General features: G+C 39.3%; 2 protein-coding genes across 3 annotated transcripts; both read right to left on the bottom strand.

Moving 5' to 3' along the window:
* Nucleotides 1-2,810: 2,810 nt before the first annotated feature.
* Nucleotides 2,811-11,684, bottom strand: LOC139549147 (zinc finger protein 180-like). Its single transcript, XM_071359308.1, has 2 exons — nucleotides 11,147-11,684; nucleotides 2,811-6,271 (listed from the first exon to the last, which is right to left on the bottom strand). The coding sequence occupies exons 1-2, from the start codon at nucleotides 11,451-11,453 to the stop codon at nucleotides 5,382-5,384; spliced, it is 1,197 nt and encodes a 398-aa protein (XP_071215409.1). The 5' UTR covers nucleotides 11,454-11,684; the 3' UTR covers nucleotides 2,811-5,381.
* A 1,611-nt stretch (nucleotides 11,685-13,295) lies between these two features.
* LOC139549653 (zinc finger protein 713-like) lies at nucleotides 13,296-21,449 on the bottom strand. 2 transcript variants are annotated; one of them, XM_071360330.1, is made up of 3 exons: nucleotides 20,852-21,449; nucleotides 16,421-16,861; nucleotides 13,296-13,623 (listed from the first exon to the last, which is right to left on the bottom strand). In XM_071360330.1, the coding sequence occupies exons 1-3, from the start codon at nucleotides 21,210-21,212 to the stop codon at nucleotides 13,613-13,615; spliced, it is 813 nt and encodes a 270-aa protein (XP_071216431.1). In that variant the 5' UTR covers nucleotides 21,213-21,449; the 3' UTR covers nucleotides 13,296-13,612. The 2 variants fall into 2 exon arrangements, with proteins under 2 accessions (XP_071216431.1, XP_071216424.1); XM_071360323.1 differs by lacking the exon at nucleotides 13,296-13,623 and having other exon boundaries at nucleotides 15,745-16,861.
* Between the last annotated feature and the right edge of the window lie 762 nt (nucleotides 21,450-22,211).

The following is a 22,211-nucleotide window of genomic DNA, read 5'->3' as shown; positions in this document are numbered from 1 at the left end:
CAGACTCTTGTTCCCACTTAGTATGAAAAACAGTATCACTTTTCCAGCCTGCTGAAGGAGTGTTGGAGTGGTAAACACCACCCCCGGCTCTACCGGGGGATTGAGGTGGTCTCCCACAGCTCTGCTGGTGGAGTGGTAAACACCACCCCCGGCTCTACCAGGGGCTTGAGGTGGTCTCCCACAGCTCTGCTGGTGGAGTGGTAAACACCACCCCCGGCTCTACCAGGGGCTTGAGGTGGTCTCCCACAGCTCTGCTGGTGGAGTGGTAAACACCACCCCCGGCTCTACCAGGGGCTTGAGGATGTCTCCCACAGCGCTGCTTATGTCATGTTCTGTGGCCTTGCTGTTCCATTTCTTTACTGCCCCTGAAACACAGAAAGAAACACATTTAGTCATATTATACACTGCTCAAAAAATAAAGGGAACACTTAAACAACACAATGTAACTCCAAGTCAATCACACTTCTGTGAAATCAAACTGTCCACTTAGGAAGCAACACTGATTGACAATAAATTTCACATGCTGTTGTGCAAATGGAATAGACAAAAGGTGGAAATTATAGGCAATTAGCAAGACACCCCCAAAAAAGGAGTGATTCTGCAGGTGGTGACCACAGACAACTTCTCAGTTCCTATGCTTCCTGGCTGATGTTTTGGTCACTTTTGAATGCTGGCGGTGCTCTCACTCTAGTGGTAGCATGAGATGGAGTCTACAACCCACACAAGTGGCTCGGGTAGTGCAGCTCATCCAGGATGGCACATCAATGCGAGCTGTGGCAAGAAGGTTTGCTGTGTCTGTCAGCGTAGTGTCCAGAGCATGGAGGCGCTACCAGGAGACAGGCCAGTACATCAGGAGACGTGGAGGAGGCCGTTTGTGTACAAAGATATCTTGAAATGTGATATTAGGCCTGTATGGCAGTACTGTTACTGTATGACAGTACTGTATTGGCTAGTGCTTTCTCCAATATGTCCTTCTATTTTACATTACATTGTATGTCGATGCCATTTATCTTTCAATATTTATTTTATATATATATATATATGTTTTAATGCTTGTAAGACTATTCTTTTACACATTTTCTCTTCCTTTGAAATTCTTATAGGACAGAACATGGACACAATGCAATTGGGATCAAGAAGAAGGTACAGATATGTTGTAGGACAGCTGCATTTGAAGTGTACATTTAACCTACATAGCAGTCAATACAAACTGACATCTATTAGCATACAAATGTGTACAAATGATCTTTTCAGAAATGACAAGGTATGCCTATGCACCAATCATCTGTTTCTTCATAAACATAGGTGTGCATGCTGATATAAAACTACAGCTGAACATTTGTTATGTTCTTTGTTAATTGTATGTGTATTAATCTTTTCTTACTTTTGTTGACACAGATTTCACCGCTCTTCACTCCTTTACTGCACATCGGCGGAAATCCATTTCACCACGAGAGTGAAATCCCGCTGGCCTTTGATGGGGAGAACATCCACGCCCTCGAGGACGTCCCCATGGGACTTGGGGCTCTGCTCGGGCTGTTTTAAAAAAAAAATTCCTTAAATTTCCCCAAAATATCAGAAAAACACTTATAAGTTACTGTGTTCTGGGGATAAGAGAAGTTGGGGTGAAGTTACAAGGGCTGGTCATAAAGATGGCAAACTTCCTAACATAACTAAGTGAATATGATATACACACTAAAGCTGAAAAATCTGTATTTAGCATCAAGTCTACAATATTGTTAGTTTACCTATGATTCATTTTTAATGTATGTTGTTTTTATTGTACATCATTATTTATATATTTTAAATGTCATGAAAAGCACTATACAAAGTAAATGTATTATTTATCATGGTCTGACATGTCTGCAGAAATGTTGCAATGTGTTTTGTTTGGTAAATTGTTTTGTAAATATTAATTCATATTTGTGGTGCCAGTAAATAAACAAGGAATTATTTAAATCAATATTGTCAATACTGCTATTATTATTAAAATATGTTTTTATAATGGAGGGAGGGTGGACAGGGAGTTTAAAAATGAACCCCAAAAGGTTCTTTGAGGAACCATGATAAGGGGTTTGTCAAAGAACTTATAGGGGTTCCCACAAAAGGTTCTTCAAATAACTTTTAGGGGTTCCCCCACAGTTTCAATTTGAAGAACCCCTAAAGGATACTCCAAGAACCTTTACTTTTAAGAGTGTATATTGATAAAACTCACCTTGTCCGAGAGACATTTACATAGTTACACACAGCCAAATTTGTGATTACTATTTTGGGGCGAAATAGCGGCCACTACAGACAGACCTGATATGGCCCATAATTCGACGTCCTTGGACGTCACGTGCTGACTGGGTATGACCAAAGTTATTCTGTTTAGCTGCACTTTGTAGTACATTTTTACACTATAATACATGTTTCTGACGCCACATCGCCCGTTTTCAAAGGGAGTCATTGGTTTTTAGATGCAGTCGCTTTTTAGCTTTTTGTCTGAAAGTATTTTCTCAACTGCGATACCAACTCCAGTCAGCAGATGGCGATGTGCGTCTTTCAGGTGATTCTGCCACTGTGACGTATAATCTAGTGGACGGGACGCTTCTTCAACATCAACAGCTAGTCAGCCACCTTGGTTCACTAACTTTATGGAAAAAGGTTTATTCAATAAATCTAGCAACTCCTCCCATACTGGAAAAATACAGGAATACACACTCAGAGCCTCCTGACTGGGCCCTGTTTACACCTCCAAGGTACCCCCCTCACACAGGAATACACACTACGAGGCTTTTCTAACTACTACACTTTGCGTGTTTCCCTCACCTCTTTAAAAAAAAAGAAAAGGTTTGAGATTTTGTATCGACTCGGCTCACTGCCTCTCAGATCAAAGGTGGGTCCATCTGCTCCGTTCCCGAAGTGTGGTCTCCCTGAGATCCCAAGTTAGAAGGATCCCTCGTGCACCATTTACCCAGGTCGTCACGAGCGGTCACCAAGTGAAGATTAACATCCCCAAATGTGGTTAATTTCTTTCATATCAACTGAGACAAACTTCTTAAACTAAATCTTTATTCACTTAATAAAGGAGCAGGTCAATACAACGTACACATATAAAGTGAATCAATTGAGTGCTCTACGATAATGATGGCTGGTCGACAAATCACCCCCAGATGATTTGTTGAGAGCCACAAGACAAAAGTACAAAGGTCTTTTACAGCCAAGATACACCCCTTTCAACCTACATGACCAACAACAGATGTATAGAATGGGTCACAAGGGTCCTGTCAGTGTTTTCTCCCAGAGGCCCATCTTCAGTAGAACACACAGACACAATAGTTCTAAGAACCCTCTATTCTGTTGCATAAAACAACCATTTGATGCAATAAAAGTATTATAACATAATGTTGCAGTTTTGCTCTCAGTGTCCACTGAAAGTTGACTAGTAACAACAACTGGGACATAAAAGTCCCCCACCATGAGACCCACTAAATCTGCCCAAGAAGAGGCAAACAAAAGAACTGGTGTTACACATACTGACTAACGAGGTGTCACCAATCAGTGAGCCCTACGTGCTAACGAGCTATACGTGCTAACGAGCTATACATGCTAACGAGCTTATACGTGCTAAAGTCCAACCTCAAAACATAAATGGAAAAACGAAAGCCTGGAACACCTTTCCCCTTAAGACAACAAATAAAACCTATAATTTTTGTTGGACAAGTTTGCTCACCACCAACAGAAAACAACTTCCATTTCACATTATAATCAACTACAATGCTTCACCTTCTACAATATAAACATAGTGTCTACTGGCTGTCAACAATTAAAAACAAGAAAAAACACGTATTTCTAAATAATAATATACAATCGTATTATTTTTTTCTCCTTTTTCATTCTATAGAATCCTAAAACTCAATAGCTTCTAGAACTGTCGTCTTCCTAAAACTCAATAGCTTCTAGAACTCTCGTTCCCTTGGAACGAGCCCAAACAAAACTCATCTCCAATACGGAAAACCGTGCAGTCAAAATAAATTGTGATCCATGGCAACGCAATGGCTAAACGCAAAACTATGACTGCCCACCCTTGAAACAATCAGCAAACAAGTTGTCCTTAACACGGACATGTCTGATTTCAAGAGGAAACTCCTGCAATAACCATAGTAACTTTCCAAATCACTGCGGAGCTTCTCTCTCTTTTCAGAGTTCACTCGATAGGCATGTTGTTGGATCGGGGCCCAGCCCCCAATGTCATGCTCTAGTACATTTGGGTTGGCACATCTGAGAATTAAACCTGCTATTCTAAAAGAAGGGCAACAATGTCAATATAATTATACCCGAAAATTGTCAGTTGATTGCATAAATAATGATGATTACTAAAAGTTACATGAATTGTAAATATGAATGATCAAAACCAAATGGACACCCCTTTGTTAATATGTATTGTCAATAATTAACTTAATGGTAAGGCATGGTATAATAAAAAAAAATTTTTTTTTGATTGCATTGTCTTATTTTCAACGACTTTTCAATTACATTGTGCTAGGTGGGATAGCCTCAATGTCAAAACACAGTTTTAACGTGTCCAAATCAATAACCAATATGCAGAAACAGTTTGGGATAAATTGAAAACCTAAACATAACATGTGCTATTTACACAAACATCTGCCACAATAATCATATTACTTGTATTTATATAAACAAGCTCCTTATAATCTGCACAAGCACCAGAAACGCTGTTGTTTTGACAAGTAGCAATAAATCACTGATATCGATTAGGGGGGAAATCAGGTTGTTCGTGCTGTTGAAACTAACACAACTAAACAAAACACATGGAAATGGGAGATATCGTTTACCTCACTGGTTAGAGAACAACCTGCAGAAGACAGTCAGCTACAATTTGGAGTGATGCATTTAAATGTAGGGGTCGCTAAACAAAGGAACACAACCCTTATTTGCCATCACTCATCGATATCATGCTAAAATAATTTGTGTGACAGGATGGAGATGAGGTTGCACGTCCTGTTAAAACTAACAGCTCAAAAACCACACGGAATCTGGGAATAATGTGTACATCCCTGGTTAGAGGACAACTCGTTTTTTGTTAGTCACTTTCTGATAAATCTCATAAATAGTCATCTTCCAATTCAGAGCCTGGATTTTCCCCCTGAGGCTAATATCCATATCATGTTGAAATCAATAGAACAGGGGACAAACGTTTAGGGTTCTACATTGTGACATCATTAAAATACTCCTACTACAATGTTAAAACATTCTACATTGTGACATCATTAAAATACTCCTACTACAATGTTAAAACATTCTACATTGTGACATTATTTCATTGATATCATGAAACAACTCCTTGATGTATTTTATGTTTAATCAGAGATCTTTTATCAGAGTATCCCTTCCCCTGTGTGTGTCCACTTGTGTATATTCAGGCTGTTTTGCTGAGTAAAACTCTTCCCACATCGATCACAGCTATAAGATTTCTCTCCTGTGTGTGTTCTAAGGTGTATAGTTAGATAGTTAGAAGTACTAAAACTCTTCCCACATTGATCACATAACGGATTCTCTCCTGTGTGTGTTCTCTGGTGTACTGTCAGATAGTTAGAAGTACTAAAACTCCTCCCACATTGATCACAGCTATATGGTTTCTCTCCTGTGTGTGTTCTCTGGTGTATTGTTAGAGAGGAAAATGAAGATAAACTCTTCCCACATTGATCACAGCTATATGGTTTCTCTCCTGTGTGTGTTCTCTGGTGTATTGTTAGAGAGCCAAATGTAGAAAAACTCTTCCTACATTGATCACAGCTATATGGTTTCTCTCCTGTGTGTGTTCTATGGTGTATAGTTAGATAGCTAGAAGTAGTAAAACTCTTCCCACATTGATTACAGCTATATGGTTTCTCTCCTGTGTGTGTTCTTTGGTGTACAGTCAGATGGCTAGGTTGAACAAAACTCTTCCCACATTGAGCACAGCCATATGGTTTCTCTCTTGTGTGAATTCTCTGATGAATTTTAATGCATGATGAGGAGGTAAATCTCTTCCCACATTGACCACAGCAAGAAGGTTTCTCTCCTGTGTGGAATCTCTGATGAATTTTAATGCCTGATGAGGATGTGAATCTCTTCCCACAGTCAGAGCAGCGGTGAGGTTTCTTTCCTTTCGATCTCGGCTGGTGTTTCTTGAGGAGTTCTGACATGGAGAGACTCTTCTCTGCCTCGGCAGCGTCATGATGTAGTTGAGACTCCCCAGAGGATCCACGATAGTCCCGTCTCTCTCCTGTGTGAACAACAAAGTCAGACGGTTAAAGGGCCACAACAGCAGAAATCCACTGTTTATTTGAGGTAAAGGGTGATGCCCAGAGGTCTGTTAAATTATTTTACAATTGTCTTAAGACAGTCAAAACCTAAGCAGTGTGCCAGACGACCTTTGGTCTCCAAAAAAGGCCCCTTTCTGTGTTTGCTAAAGTTGCAGCACGAGGGCGATGCACACACAATTTGATTGCAGAAACACCTCCCTACTAATGAGGAAACCACTAGTTATGGATGTAGTATATCTGGCAATGAGGAAACCGATAGTTATGGATGTAGTATATCTGCCTGGAGCAAAAATGGTGAGCAAAGATTTTAGTTTTCCACAATGTATTCTGAATATTACAGCGCAAGATCAGGAGTGCTACTCAAGGAAACTCACATTAAGTTCTGTGTCTATTCACTAATTCACCACCGTGGGGGAAAACTCAGGGGAGCTCTCATAGGCTGACAGCAATAATAGCCTCCATTTACAGGTTGTTTATGAGTGCATTTCACATTACTTTTGGATAATAACTGTAACGCTCGTTTGAATCTCCTGCTTAATATGTTTGTGTTATTGCCGCAAATCAACTGCTTTATACTTATAAAACACTTCAACCAGTAAAATGCTCTTTAGCTAGCTTTGCCATCAGCCTGAAACTGAGGGTTTGCACATTAAGTGTTTAACAAATTGGCCCATAACTTCACCTAACAACAACATAGACCTACTGTAGGACCCATAACTTCACCTAACAATAACATAGACCTAGGACTATAAATCATTTAATATTTCAGGTGAAACATGGAAACTAAAATGTCTTTGTCATGACATTTCATAACCTGATAATTTTGTGAATAATCCCACTAGGCTACTCTGTAATGTGTTGTCATTCTAAATGTCCTGAATAAAGGAAAATAGCTTTGTGTGTTGTACAATAGCCTATCCATCAAGGAACAGTTCTCTACATATTATGAGCTAAGTATCTCTGTGTCCAAACAGACTAACGAGACCCTACAGTAAATCAAGCAGACAATAACATTATAAACACCAATTTGTTAGGGATGTTGGATCCAACGTGGAGCTCGGCATAACTGTCTTTACCAGAGTAATGAATGAAGAAGCACTTTGGTTGTTGTTGCATGTCGTGATGTTTGTCATTTGACTGTCATTCAGAAAATGATTTCCTGGATCAGCTGATGATAGTTGAACATGTGACTATAACAAAACAGCTACAGTATTAAGAATTATGTGTAATTATTGAAAAACCACGTTAATGACAGTATCCATTTGGGTGTTGTCAATAAAGTTAAGGGGACTTTTGGTTAGAACAATTGGATTTAGCAAACTCTGAAATTATTGAAAACTGTTTTCCCAGCGTAACGTAAGGAGACACTAAATGAGACATAGTTAGAGAGCATTTCAGAGATCTGAATACAAAAAAACTGTCCAACAGCAAGATCCAGTATTTAAGTTGAAGTTCATCATATGACAAGCGTAACGTTATGACTATAACTACTGTTCCCTGAAGGAGGGAAACTAGGTACAACATACTATTAAATCCACGCCTTCCTGGAATCCCTGTCTTCCACAGGTGATGAGCGTGAGGCTTGGATTTATTCCTTCAATTTAATACCGCTCTTCACCGACCCAGGAAGGGGTGGGGCCAATCAGGTGTTGTACCTCGTTTCCCTCCTTCAGGAAACAGTAATTATAATCAAAGTTACACTCCCTTTCAGTCGGTCAACTTCGGTAGAACATACTATGGAGAAATAGATTCATTCCCCTTGCCGACCCAAACGGATACTAAATGAAACCACCCATGGCAGATCACCCAGACCTGACCCCGCAAGATGCGTCAGTTTTGTCAATTTATTCATTCTTTCGTTTGAAACACTCCTGCCAATGTTGAGTAAGGACGCACACCTGATTACACATATAGAAGTAGGACTAGTCTACCTGGCCTGCGCGGAAATGTAGGCCTATAAATGTGCCTATTTGGGGATGTCTGATAGTATTTCAGATTGTCTTAATGCACCACCAATGAGTTGTGGAGCTTCTAAAAAAAATAAATGATTCAGCTTCTCAAACTCATTTTATTCGAATCAATTACGAATGACAATAGTTGCTCAAAGTATTTGTAAATTATTTCCATCTCTCGCCCTTTCGATAACCACTCAGCATAAAAGGGAAAAATGTAATGCTCTGATCCAGTGGAAATGTTATAAAATACCTGATTACTTCTTATCCTTTGCACAAATAGACAACAGCTGTGTCTGTCCAGAACTCACTGGCGCAGGAAACTGAGGGCCCAGAATATTTTATACAATGTTGCAAGTTTCAGAGGACCCAGTTGATAGTTGATAGAATGTTTCAAGTTCGTTGTTGACAGGCCATGTGCAGCCAATGGGATTTATAGGATATTTATTTTTTAAATCGGGATATTTTCTACCTGCAGGCTGCAAATGTTTTTGTTTGTTGGTTTCATGTAGGCTATTTTTACATAGTTGGCAATGGCAATAAAAGTTACTTTTAGATTTGTATAATTTTCATTTAGATAGAATGTAGATTAATCACAGATAATGATGTTGAGATAAAGACTATTATAATAATTATTACTATTATAAATTAAATTAAACTGTTCCCGTAAAATGTGTATATGAAAATCATAACAGGCACCAGATCAGTAGAAATGGTCAGATAAATTGGCACCAAATGGAAAAGGTTGCTGACTGCTGTTGTAGCCTATTACCAGAAACTTTAGGAGCATAACGACTGCTGGAGTAATCTATTACCAGAAACTAAAGGAGCATAACGACTGCTGGTGTAGCCTATTACCAGAAACTATAGGAGCATAACGACTGCTGGTGTAGCCTATTACCAGAAACTATAGGAGCATAACGACTGCTGGTGTAGTCTATTACCAGAAACTATAGGAGCATAACGACTGCTGGTGTAGTCTATTACCAGAAACTATAGGAGCATAACGACTGCTGGTGTAGTCTATTACCAGAAACTATAGGAGCATAACGACTGCTGGTGTAGCCTATTATCAGAAACTATAGGAGCATAACATCAGAATTTACGAAGGCCAGCAGCAGCGGGAGGAGGAAGAGGTTTTTCTGATGGTTATCTTGTTTCAGAGGGGTGTCATCAATAGCCCATAATGACAAAGTGAAAACAGGTAAAAAAACAGAAATACCTTATTTACTTAATTATTCAGACCCTTTGCTATCAGACTTTTTATTTGTTGGCTTTATGTAGGCTATTTTTTACATAGTTGGCAATAAAAGTTACTTTTAGATTTGTATAATTTTCATTTAGATTTAGGTGGAATGTAGATTAATCACAGACAATGATTTTGAGAAACTATTATCAATGAAATTAAACTGTTTCAGTAAAATGTGCAAATGAAAATCATAACCGGCACGCAGATCGGTAGAAATGGTCAGATACATTTGCACTCCAAATGTAGGTTGCCGACTGCTTGTGTAGCCTATTACCAGCAACGTCAGAATGGGTGGCGCAGTGGTCTAGGGCACTGCATCGCAGTGCTAGCTGCGCCACCAGAGTCTCTGGGTTCGCGCCCAGGCTGGGCTGGGTTCGCGCCCAGGCTCTGTCTCAGCCGGCCGCAACCGGGAGGTCCGTGGGGCGACGCACAATTGGCATAGCGTCGTCCGGGTTAGGGAGGGTTTGGCCGGTAGGGATATCCTTGTCTCAGTATGTAAAAATGTAATAAAATGTATGCACTCTACTGTAAGTCGCTCTGGATAAGAGCGTCTGCTAAATGACTAAAATGTAAATGTATGAAGGCCAGCAGGAGTTGGTTCAGGAAGAGTTTATTCTCTTCTGGTTGGGCGATATTGATGTAATGGCATGAAAATAAATTGGCTGAATATTATACAATGACTTATCAACAGCTCTAACAATTTGACCCCCACAGGAAATCTTCACTGGCAATTCTAGAATATACTATATATCCTAGAAACCTGGTTAAACTATCCTTATGACATCATGGATGAATTCTAGAATATACTATATATCCTAGAAACCTGGTTAAACTATCATTATGACATCATAGATGAATTCTAGAATATAATATATATCCTAGAAACCTGGTTAAACTATCATTATGACATCATGGATGGCCAGTCCTTGTACTCATAGTGTAGTGAATACAGGGGGTAGCCCTGAGCTGAACTCAAACCTGGGTCCAGCGACTGTCAAGCCAACACCTTATAACTGTTACGCCAAGATGTCCGAACTTCTTGACGAGGTCCCTAGGTTTTGGGTTAAGGTTGATACAATAGCTTTCTCTATGAATGTGAGAGTAGTTACATTTCTCCAACCCCTATCCCTCAGCTGTTTACCAAACTAAGTCTCTGGGCAGCCATTTTGTTTCTGTTTAAATCCTAGGTTGTCCCTTTAAAAAAGCCACACAACAAACAACCAATATGCAGTTGAAACAATAACAAAGCTGTAATTCTACTACTGTTTTGCTAATAAGATGATGATGGGGTTGGAGAAATGTAACTACTCTCAAATTCATAGACAGACCAATGGATGCTTGGACTGACCATCCATGATATCAACATTATAGTTTTAACCATGTTGAGGCTATACAGTGTTGATTTACATTGTTTCTAAACATTGGAGTGAAAAAAGCTTATTTGGGATTCTGATGGGGTACAACAGTTTAACTAAGCTCATGAGGCATGTGTTATATTCTTCAATAATCAATGGCTATAAATAAATAATTTACAAGTCCAAAAATGGATGTAGCATTGCAGATTTCCCCTTTAACACCAAACATCAGTTCAACAACTGCAGAGTTTGTGCCTCTGTTTATAAGACAGTACTTACTAGTGTTAATCAGGGAACGGTTTCCCAAAACCATCTTACGGCTAAATTCACCGTTAGAACCATCAGACACCTTAAGATGCGTTTGGGAAACCGGACCCCGATATCCAGTTTCCTTCTCTTCTTCTTCCTCCTTTTTCGATGTAACAGTCATCTCTTCCTCCTCCTCTTTCACTCCATAAACTGCATCCTCCTCTCCTTTTACTGTAACATCCTCCTCCTCTTTCACTCTGAACGCCTCATCCTCTACTTCTTGTTTTACTGTGATATCCTCATCTCCTTTTGCACGGGAGTAGCTTAGTGACCGCATGGTCGGGGATGTTAGCTAGCTAGGCTAATGCTAACTTAACCAGCCCGCTAGATGAATAATAACAACAACACCGTAAATATGAAATTAAATCGGATAACTAACTAGACGACAGAAGAGGGTTTAAAACACAGTGGCTAATAATTACGAAAGCGTCTAAAGAGCTTTATTGGTTCAGCTATTTTGTCTAGCAAGCTACCGAGGTGGCTGACTGTCTGTTGCTGCTGTTGAAAGAAGCGTCCCGTCCACTAGATTATACGTCACAGTAGCAGCATTGCTTTAAAGTCGCAGACCGCTATATGCTGACTGGAGTGGGCAACACAATTGAGTAAAACGTATATTTTATTTTCAGACAAAAAGTTAAAGGGTAGGAATCAGGGACGTCGCTAGAACTAAAATATGAATTAGCCCCCACTAAATAAATCAATATCAGTCAATATATTTTTTCTGTAATTTCTTTTTTTTGTCAACCGTTCCATCTCATGTTAAACTTTTTAACGGGCCGGCACTAGGACCGGGGGAGGCTGCTGCTGCACTAGTGACTGTTAGACTTTCTTCAGCAAAGATATAGTAGAACTGAACTGAATCAAAGATTGCGAACAGAAATACTAGGAGAGAGGGGTACGCCTACACAGAACTGAACTGAATCAAAGATGGCGAACAGAAATACTAGGAGAGAGGGGTACCCCTACACAGAACTGAACTGAATCAAAGATGGCGGACAGAAATACTAGAAGAGAGGGGAACCCCTACACAGAACTGAATCAAAGATGGCGGACAGAAATACTAGGATGGAAGCAAATGTAAGGGATTATAAAGTCATAACTAATCATGCAAAAACATGTACAGTTGACAGGAATGTTAGTTCATGTAGAGACAAACGATTATGCATTTTTTAAATCATAGTTCATTTACGAAAATCGTGATTTAGCCAGCTAGCTGGCTAGCTTTATGGGTGTTGTGACATGAGTATGAAATTGTAATTCTGGTTGTTTTAGGGACTCCTGAAACAACCAGCAAACCAGACTGTCGTTTTGGGAAACAGTGGATGTATAGAATCTAGCTAGCTGAAGATTTTACTGCAAATTGAATGTACAATTTTGTAAGCTTTCCTTGCTTATATTTGCTATGCAGATAGATGAAATCACGTAGCTAGCTATGTTCTTGCTTATTGTGCAGTGGATGATTAAAATCCCTGTATACCCATGGATGTGTAGCTAGCTATCTAGCCGATCTGTGTATGGACCCAAACGTTTGGTATACATATTAGTTCAGAACCTAGCTATGAACCTCAGCTATCATAGCCAGTTGTATCAACTTCAAAACAGCCTGAATGACATTAATGAAGCCTATGGATTGAGTAGAATATAATATCATGTTGTGCCAAGGATGCAAGTCGTATATGTAGTTATTACCATGGATGAGATCCCCACATTGTAGCCTGTACATTTAATATATTCACTGATCATGTACTCTACCTTGGCAAATAAAGGTGCAGTTTAGGTATGAATGTCTTTGAGATGATTTTTCAGTCATATCTAATACTAGGAGTATCAAATTCCAGTCTTTGAATGACACTGTGTCTGCATGTATGTATTACAATTATACACTTCAACAGTGTTTACCAATCTTGGTCCTGGGACATCAATGGTTACACATTGTAACTAATCGACTAGAAACAGGATTTAACTAGTTAATTCATATTGACACTACACTTCCTATGCATCATGTAAATACTCCAACACCGGTTCATCTCAACATCTAATGCCCTTCATCTGCATTGATCTGATAAACACAGGATAGGTGGAGTATTTCATCACATTACACTTCATTTCAACAAGTAGAGAATGTGAAACGCTTTATTGAAAAGCTCATTGTCCAAGTGTTATAACTACAGGTTCAATCTGTCCTTCAATGCACATCTGTTGTGAATTATAAAAACAGAGGAAGAAAGAGGAGGTGGCGAGAGGTGTAAAAGACAGAAAGGGAAAGAGGTAAGCACATAGGAGCAGGGAAGGCAGCACATGATTAATGAATCACAGTGCTACATAAATATTCTCTCAGTTCATCACAATTACATAACAGTGTCTAGTCGGCCCAAAGGTTATCTTAAAAGAGGGTGAGGTGGCGATGATGGGACTGGGGGTTGGCATCCTCTCACATCAAAACATATCTGCAGACGAGAGACAGATGGAGAGAGAGAGAGAGCATGTTTAAGCCTTGTGTTTTTATTTTTTATTCTAACATTGTTATTCATCAATCAGGAGGTGAAATGCAAAACTGTCCTGGGATCATTAACTCTGGGACTACTGCATCTATCTGTATTTCAATGTAAAGCATCTCTTTAATAATACTTCCTGTATAATATAAACTGACCTGGGATCATTAACTCTGGGACTACTGCATCTCTATCTGTATTTCAATGTAAAGCATCTCTTTAATAATATTTCCTGTATAATATAAACTGACCTTGGATCAGTAACTCTGGGACTACTGCATCTATCTGTATTTCAATGTAAAGCATCTCTTTAATAATACTTCCTGTATAATATAAACTGACCTGACTGACATAATTATACCCGAAAATTGTCAGTTGATTGTATACATAATTGATGTTGATGTTTGTTAATATGTATAATATAGAACATAAAGTAATATGTATAAATAACTGATATCGATTAGGGGGGGAAAACAGGATGTACGTATTGTTGAAACTAACACAACTAAAAAACACATGGAAATGGGAGATATACACTGCTCAAAAAAATAAAGGGAACACTTAAACAACATAATGTAACTCCAAGTCAATCACACTTCTGTGAAATCAAACTGTCCACTTAGGAAGCAACACTGATTGACAATAAATTTCACATGCTGTTGTGCAAATGGAATAGACAACAGGTGGAAATTATAGGCAATTAGCAAGACACCCCCAATAAAGGAGTGGTTCTGCAGGTGGTGACCACAGACCACTTCTCAGTTCCCATGCTTCCTGGCTGATGTTTTGGTCACTTTTGAATGCTGGCGGTACTTTCACTCTAGTGGTAGCATGAGACGGAGTCTACAACCCACGCAAGTGGCTCAGGTAGTGCAGCTCATCCAGGATGGCACATCAATGCGAGCTGTGGCAAGAAGGTTTGCTGTGTCTGTCAGCGTAGTGTCCAGAGCATGGAGGCGCTACCAGGAGACAGGCCAGTACATCAGGAGACGTGGAGGAGGCCGTAGGAGGGCAACAACCCAGCAGCAGGACCGCTACCTCCGCCTTTGTGCAAGGAGGAGCAGGAGGAGCACTGCCAGAGCCCTGCAAAATTACCTCCAGCAGGCCACAAATGTGCATGTGTCTGCTCAAACGGTCAGAAACAGACTCCATGAGGGTGGTATGAGGGCCCGACGTCCACAGGTGGGGGTTGTGCTTACAGCCCAACACCATGCAGGACGTTTGGCATTTGCCAGAGAACACCAAGATTGGCAAATTCGCCACTGGCGCCCTGTGCTCTTCACAGATGAAAGCAGGTTCACACTGAGCACGTGACAGACGTGACAGAGTCTGGAGACGCCGTGGAGAACGTTCTGCTGCCTGCAACATCCTCCAGCATGACCGGTTTGGCGATGGGTCAGTCATGGTGTGGGGTGGCATTTCTCTGTGGGGCCGCACAGCCCTCCATGTGCTCGCCAGAGGTAGCCTGACTGCCATTAGGTACCGAGATGAGATCCTCAGACCCCTTGTGAGACCATATGCTGGTGCGGTTGGCCCTGGGTTCCTCCTAATTCAAGACAATGCTAGACCTCATGTGGCTGGAGTGTGTCAGCAGTTCCTGCAAGAGGAAGGCATTGATGCTATGGACTGGCCCGCCCGTTCCCCAGACCTGAATCCAATTGAGCACATCTGGGACATCATGTCTCGCTCCATCCACCAACGCCACGTTGCACCACAGACTGTCCAGGAGTTGGCGGATGCTTTAGTCCAGGTCTGGGAGGAGATCCCTCAGGAGACCATCCGCCACCTCATCAGGAGCATGCCCAGGCGTTGTAGGGAGGTCATACAGGCACGTGGAGGCCACACACACTACTGAGCCTCATTTTGACTTGTTTTAAGGACATTACATCAAAGTTGGATCAGCCTGTAGTGTGGTTTTCCACTTTAATTTTGAGTGTGACTCCAAATCCAGACCTCCATGGGTTGATACATTTGATTTCCATTGATCATTTTTGTGTGATTTTGTTGTCAGCACATTCAACTATGTAAAGAAAAAAGTATTTAATAAGAATATTTCATTCATTCAGATCTAGGATGTGTTATTTTAGTGTTCCCTTTATTTTTTTGAGCAGTGTATATATTTCCCCCCAAAATATATGGGGGATTGGAAATGATGCAGACAATTACATTGATGGAAGCAACATTCTTTCCTCTAAGCTGATCCCTTAAAGAAACAGAGTCACTGACAACAATATTAAGCTGATCCCTTAAAAAACAGAGTCACTGACAACAATATTAAGCTGATCCCTTAAAGAAACAGAGTCACTGACAACAATATTAAGCTGATCCCTTAAAAAACAGAGTCACTGACAACAATATTAAGCTGATCCCTTAAACAAACAGAGTCACTGACAACAATATTAAGCTGATCCCTTAAAGAAACAGAGTCACTGACAACAATATTAAGCTGATCCCTTAAAAAACAGAGTCACTGACAACAATATTAAGCTGATCCCTTAAAAAACAGAGTCACTGACAACAATATTAAGCTGATCCCTTAAACAACAGAGTCACTGACAACAATATTAAGCTGATCCCTTAAACAACAGAGTCACTGACAACAACCACAACGACACAGGTGTGGCTTTAGGTTCTGACACAAGAAACAAAACAACAGAAACACAAATTCTCAGTCAGAAACACAAGTCAGAACACAGTCTCTCTATTCTCTCATGTGCTTTCAGGTCCTCTGACTGGGAAAATGTCTTCTCACAATGAGAGCAGTGGTATGTCTTCTCCTCCTGTGTATGTATTCTTTCATGCTTATTCAGATGCCTTAACCGGTTAAATCTCTTTCCACACTGGGAGCAGTGGTAGGTCTTATCCCCTCCTGTGTGTGTCCTCTCATGCCTAGTCAGACCCCCTAACTTGGTAAAACTCTTTCCACACAGGGAGCATTGGTAGAGCTTTTCTTGTGTGTGTCCCCTCTCATGCTTTTTCAGACTCGTTAACCACCTAAAACTCTTTTCACACTGGGAACAGTGGAAGGGCTTTTCTCCTGTATGTATTCTCTCATGTGCTTTCAGGTGTAGTAATCGGGTAAAACTATTTCCACAGTAGGAGCAGTGGTGTCGTCTCGCTGGTTTGGGCGTCTCTGTGTCTGGTTCCTCTGAAGGACTCTTTCTGCTGTCAGAGTGAGAGTCTGGTCTCTCTCCTGCCAAAGACAGAGTCATTTGTTAAAATACTAAAGAGAGACCTGAATGAAATCTCCACATAATAAAACTGCTTTCCTATGTGGTTTAATCCAGACTAGATCCCTCAATAACCCGAGGTCAGTCTTCACAACATTACATCATTAAAAATAACATTACATGATTAAAATCCAGACGGAAAATATTTACACAAGAAGCAACCTAATATCACACAGTCAATCTAGTCATTTAGTAAATCTTAAAGTAAATTTAGTAGATCTTAACACACTCCCATTCACCATTCTGAGATTTAAAAACAAATGATGTAGAGCTCCAAATCTAATTTCTCAGGGAATGTCATGATGTCATAATAAGAGCTCTATAATAATAGATAATGTCATGTTTATAGGCTGAGCAGAGCTCTATAATAATAGATAATGTCATGGTTACAGGCTGAACAGAGCTCTATAATAATAGATAATGTCATGTTTATAGGCTGAACAGAGCTCTATAATAATAGATAATGTCATGTTTACAGGCTGAGCAGAGCTCTATAATAATAGATAATGTCATGTTTATAGGCTGAACAGAGCTCTATAATAATAGATAATGTCATGTTTACAGGCTGAGCAGAGCTCTATAATACTAGATAATGTCATGTTTATAGGCTGAACAGAGCTCTATAATAATAGATAATGTCATGTTTATAGGCTGAGCAGAGCTCTATAATAATAGATAATGTCATGTTTATAGGCTGAACAGAGCTCTATAATAATAGATAATGTCATGTTTATAGGCTGAACAGAGCTCTCTAATAATAGATAATGTCATGTTTACAGGCTGAGCAGAGCTCTATAATAATAGATAATGTCATGTTTATAGGCTGAGCAGAGCTCTATAATAATAGATAATGTCATGTTTATAGGCTGAGCTCTATAATAATAGATAATGTCATGTTTATAGGCTGAGCTCTACAATAATAGATAATGTCATGTTTACAGGCTGAGCAGAGCTCTATAATAATAGATAATGTCATGTTTATAGGCTGAGCAGAGCTCTATAATACTAGACAATGTCATGTTTACAGGCTGAGCAGAGCTCTATAATAATAGATAATGTCATGTTTATAGGCTGAGCAGAGCTCTATAATAATAGATAATGTCATGTTTATAGGCTGAACAGAGCTCTATAATAATAGATAATGTCATGTTTATAGGCTGAGCAGAGCTCTATAATAATAGATAATGTCATGTTTATAGGCTGAACAGAGCTCTATAATAATAGATAATGTCATGTTTACAGGCTGAACAGAGCTCTATAATAATAGATAATGTCATGTATATAGGCTGAGCAGAGCTCTGTAATAATAGATAATGTCATGTTTATGGGCTGAACAGAGCTCTATAATAATAGATAATGTCATGTTTATAGGCTGAACAGAGCTCTATAATAATAGATAATGTCATGTTTATAGGCTGAGCAGAGCTCTATAATAATAGATAATGTCATGTTTATAGGCTGAGCAGAGCTCTATAATAATAGATAATGTCATGTTTATAGGCTGAGCAGAGCTCTATAATAATAGATAATGTCATGTTTATAGGCTGAACAGAGCTCTATAATAATAGATAATGTCATGTTTATAGGCTGAGCAGAGCTCTATAATAATAGATAATGTCATGTTTATAGGCTGAGCAGAGCTCTATAATAATAGATAATGTCATGTTTATAGGCTGAGCAGAGCTCTATAATAATAGATAATGTCATGTTTATAGGCTGAACAGAGCTCTATAATAATAGATAATGTCAGGTTTACAGGCTGAGCAGAGCTCTATAATAATAGATAATGTCATGTTTATAGGCTGAGCAGAGCTCTATAATAATAGATAATGTCATGTTTATAGGCTGAGCTCTACAATAATAGATAATGTCATGTTTACAGGCTGAGCAGAGCTCTATAATAATAGATAATGTCATGTTTATAGGCTGAGCAGAGCTCTATAATACTAGACAATGTCATGTTTACAGGCTGAGCAGAGCTCTATAATAATAGATAATGTCATGTTTATAGGCTGAGCAGAGCTCTATAATAATAGATAATGTCATGTTTATAGGCTGAGCTCTATAATAATAGATAATGTCATGTTTATAGGCTGAGCTCTACAATAATAGATAATGTCATGTTTACAGGCTGAGCAGAGCTCTATAATAATAGATAATGTCATGTTTATAGGCTGAACAGAGCTCTATAATAATTGATAATGTCATGTTTATAGGCTGAGCAGAGCTCTACAATAATAGATAATGTCATGTTTATAGGCTGAGCAGAGCTCTATAATAATAGATCATGTCATGTTTACAGGCTGAACAGAGCTCTATAATAATAGATAATGTCATGTTTATAGGCTGAGCAGAGCTCTATAATAATAGATAATGTCATGTTTATAGGCTGAGCAGAGCTCTATAATAATAGATCATGTCATGTTTACAGGCTGAACAGAGCTCTATAATAATAGATAATGTCATGTTTTAGGCTGAGCAGAGCTCTATAATAATAGAGAATGTCATGTTTATAGGCTGAGCAGAGCTCTATAATAATAGATAATGTCATGTTTTAGGCTGAACAGAGCTCTATAATAATAGATAATGTCATGTTTTAGGCTGAGCAGAGCTCTATAATAATAGATAATGTCATGGTTACAGGCTGAGCTCTATAATAATAGATAATGTCATGGTTACAGGCTGAGCAGAGCTCTATAATAATAGATAATGTCATGTTTACAGGCTGAGCAGAGCTCTATAATAATAGATAATGTCATGTTTTAGGCTGAACAGAGCTCTATAATAATAGATAATGTCATGTTTTAGGCTGAGCAGAGCTCTACAGTAATAGATAATGTCATGGTTACAGGCTGAACAGAGCTCTATAATAATAGATAATGTCATGTTTACAGGCTGAGCAGAGCTCTATAATAATAGATAATGTCATGTTTTAGGCTGAACAGAGCTCTATAATAATAGATAATGTCATGGTTACAGGCTGAACAGAGCTCTATAATAATAGATCATGTCATGTTTATAGGCTGAACAGAGCTCTATAATAATAGATAATGTCATGTTTTAGGCTGAGCAGAGCTCTACAGTAATAGATAATGTCATGGTTACAGGCTGATCTCTATTATCTGTCTATAGCTTGACAACATTCAGCTGTTTTCGTGATATGTATTATCTAACACTCACAATGTCTTTCCTTTTTGGTTACTAAGCAGTTATATTAACATTTAGCAACTATGTTAAACTAGCAACATTAGCAAACCCGTTAGCTATTATTTCAGAGGTTCAAAGTTGGATATGAAATTAAATGTGTCACGCAGTCGAATTTTACAATATACAGAATGTCGCACAAAATGTTACTCTTTTGAAAACTCTCATAACCTAACTTAACGAAAACCTAACTTAACTTACATGAATTGCAATGAAAATCGGTGGTCAGCTAGCTAGAAGGATGTATGTAGTCTAAGTTTATTTTATTTCTTGTTGACTATTCTAATTGAAATCATTCACGGTAAGGTAGTTATGTTGGATAAATAAAACATTAAAGGGCCAATGCAGCCGTTTTTAATCTCAACATCAAATCCTTTCTGGGTAACGATGAAGTAGCTTCCTGGTTTTGTTTTCAAAGATGTCCACTGTCTGGGTGTTCACTTCCCCCACGGGTTACTATAGCAACACACATCACTCCCCATGGTTACTATAGCAACACACATCCCGTGTCATTTATATCTTGTTTGTCAATTCTGAGTGACATTAAAGTTGTGAATTTGCGTGTAAATCCATTGTTAAGGTTTTGTTGGTGACCCGCTCTTTGGTGGTATACACATCTTACAGTGTAGTTATCAATTCCTACATTAAATAATAACATATTCAAGCATCAACATTCAGTAGAACGCTGCTTTAAAACCACGCATCAGTTCATCAATAGTTCGTGCTCCTGTTTTTAAGACAGTACTTACTGGTCTTAATCAGATCGCGTGTCTCCTCCTCCTGTTCTTGTTCTTCCTTCTCCTCCTTCAATGTGACAGTTATCTCCCCCTCCTTCACTCCAAAAACTGCATCCTCCTCTTTCTCTTTCTCCTCTTCTTTTACTGTAACATCCTCCTCCTCCTCTTTCACTCTGAACGCGTCTTCCTCCTCTTTCACTGAAACGTCTTTCTCTTCTTTCACTGTAACAGCCTCACCCTCTACTTCTTGTTTTACTGTGACATCCTCTTCTTCCTTCTCCTCTTTCACGACAATGTTCAGCCCCAGAGCTTCTTTCTCCGTCCAGCAGACCTCGTCTTCTTTAACAAGAGTGGGGATGTTTAGGGAGCTCATGGTCGGAGATGTTAGCTAGCTAGTTAGCATTAGCGACTAGCCTAGCGCTAGGCAAATTTAAGACGTCTGCCTGACTAACAACGTAAATATGAAAATAAATGGGGCAACTAGCTATAAAACAGAAGTATGTTTAAAACACATAGGCAAATATGCACTGAAACAGTCTAAAAAGCTTGAATGTTTAGGCTATGTCGCCTAGCAAGCTACTGAAGTGAATGACTCGCAGTTGTTGTTGAAGTGTCCCGTCCACTAGATTATACGTCACACAGGCAGCATCGTCACTGACTGGAGTGGGTAACGCAGTACAAGGAAATGTTTATTTTATTTCCTGACAAAAAATGGTATTTTCAAAATGTATTTATTAAATAATAATATTATATTGATACGTCCAAAGGAAAGCATGTGTTGATTGATTAGTGAAGATGTGTAATGAATGAGAATTTAAACTTTACATCTAACGCTGCATTTAAGGCAATGTCATATTCATTCAGTCAAACAAACGCTCTGCAGCGTCTGGTTTAACAGTGATCTACGTTCTATGAAAGCTGCTGGGAGCAAACTGGAGAATAGCTAGAGGAAAACAACGCTAACTGTGCATCCCCAGTCCCTGGTATATCACCAGACTGCATACAAACCTAACTGCATCCCCAGTCCCTGGTATATCACCAGACTGCATACAAACCTAACTGCATCCCCAGGGTCTGGTATGTCACCAGACTACAAACAAACCTAACTGCATGCCCAGTCCCTGGTATATCACCAGACTGTACAAACCTAACTGCATCCCCAGTCCCTGGCATATCACCAGACTGTACAAACCTAACTGCATCCCCAGGCCCTGGTATATCACCAGACTGCATACACACCTAACTGCATGCCCAGTCCCTGGTATATCACCAGACTGCATACAAACCTAACTGCATCCCCAGGCCCTGGTATATCACCAGACTGCATACAAACCTAACTACATCCCCAGTCCCTGGTATATCACCAGACTGC

The sequence above is a fragment of the Salvelinus alpinus genome, chromosome 2, assembly GCF_045679555.1.
Source record: "Salvelinus alpinus chromosome 2, SLU_Salpinus.1, whole genome shotgun sequence".
In the NCBI taxonomy this organism is placed as follows: Eukaryota; Metazoa; Chordata; class Actinopteri; order Salmoniformes; family Salmonidae; genus Salvelinus; species Salvelinus alpinus.
The sequence above is the reverse complement of the archived record's forward strand: the minus strand, read 5'-3'. Positions and strand labels throughout refer to the sequence as shown.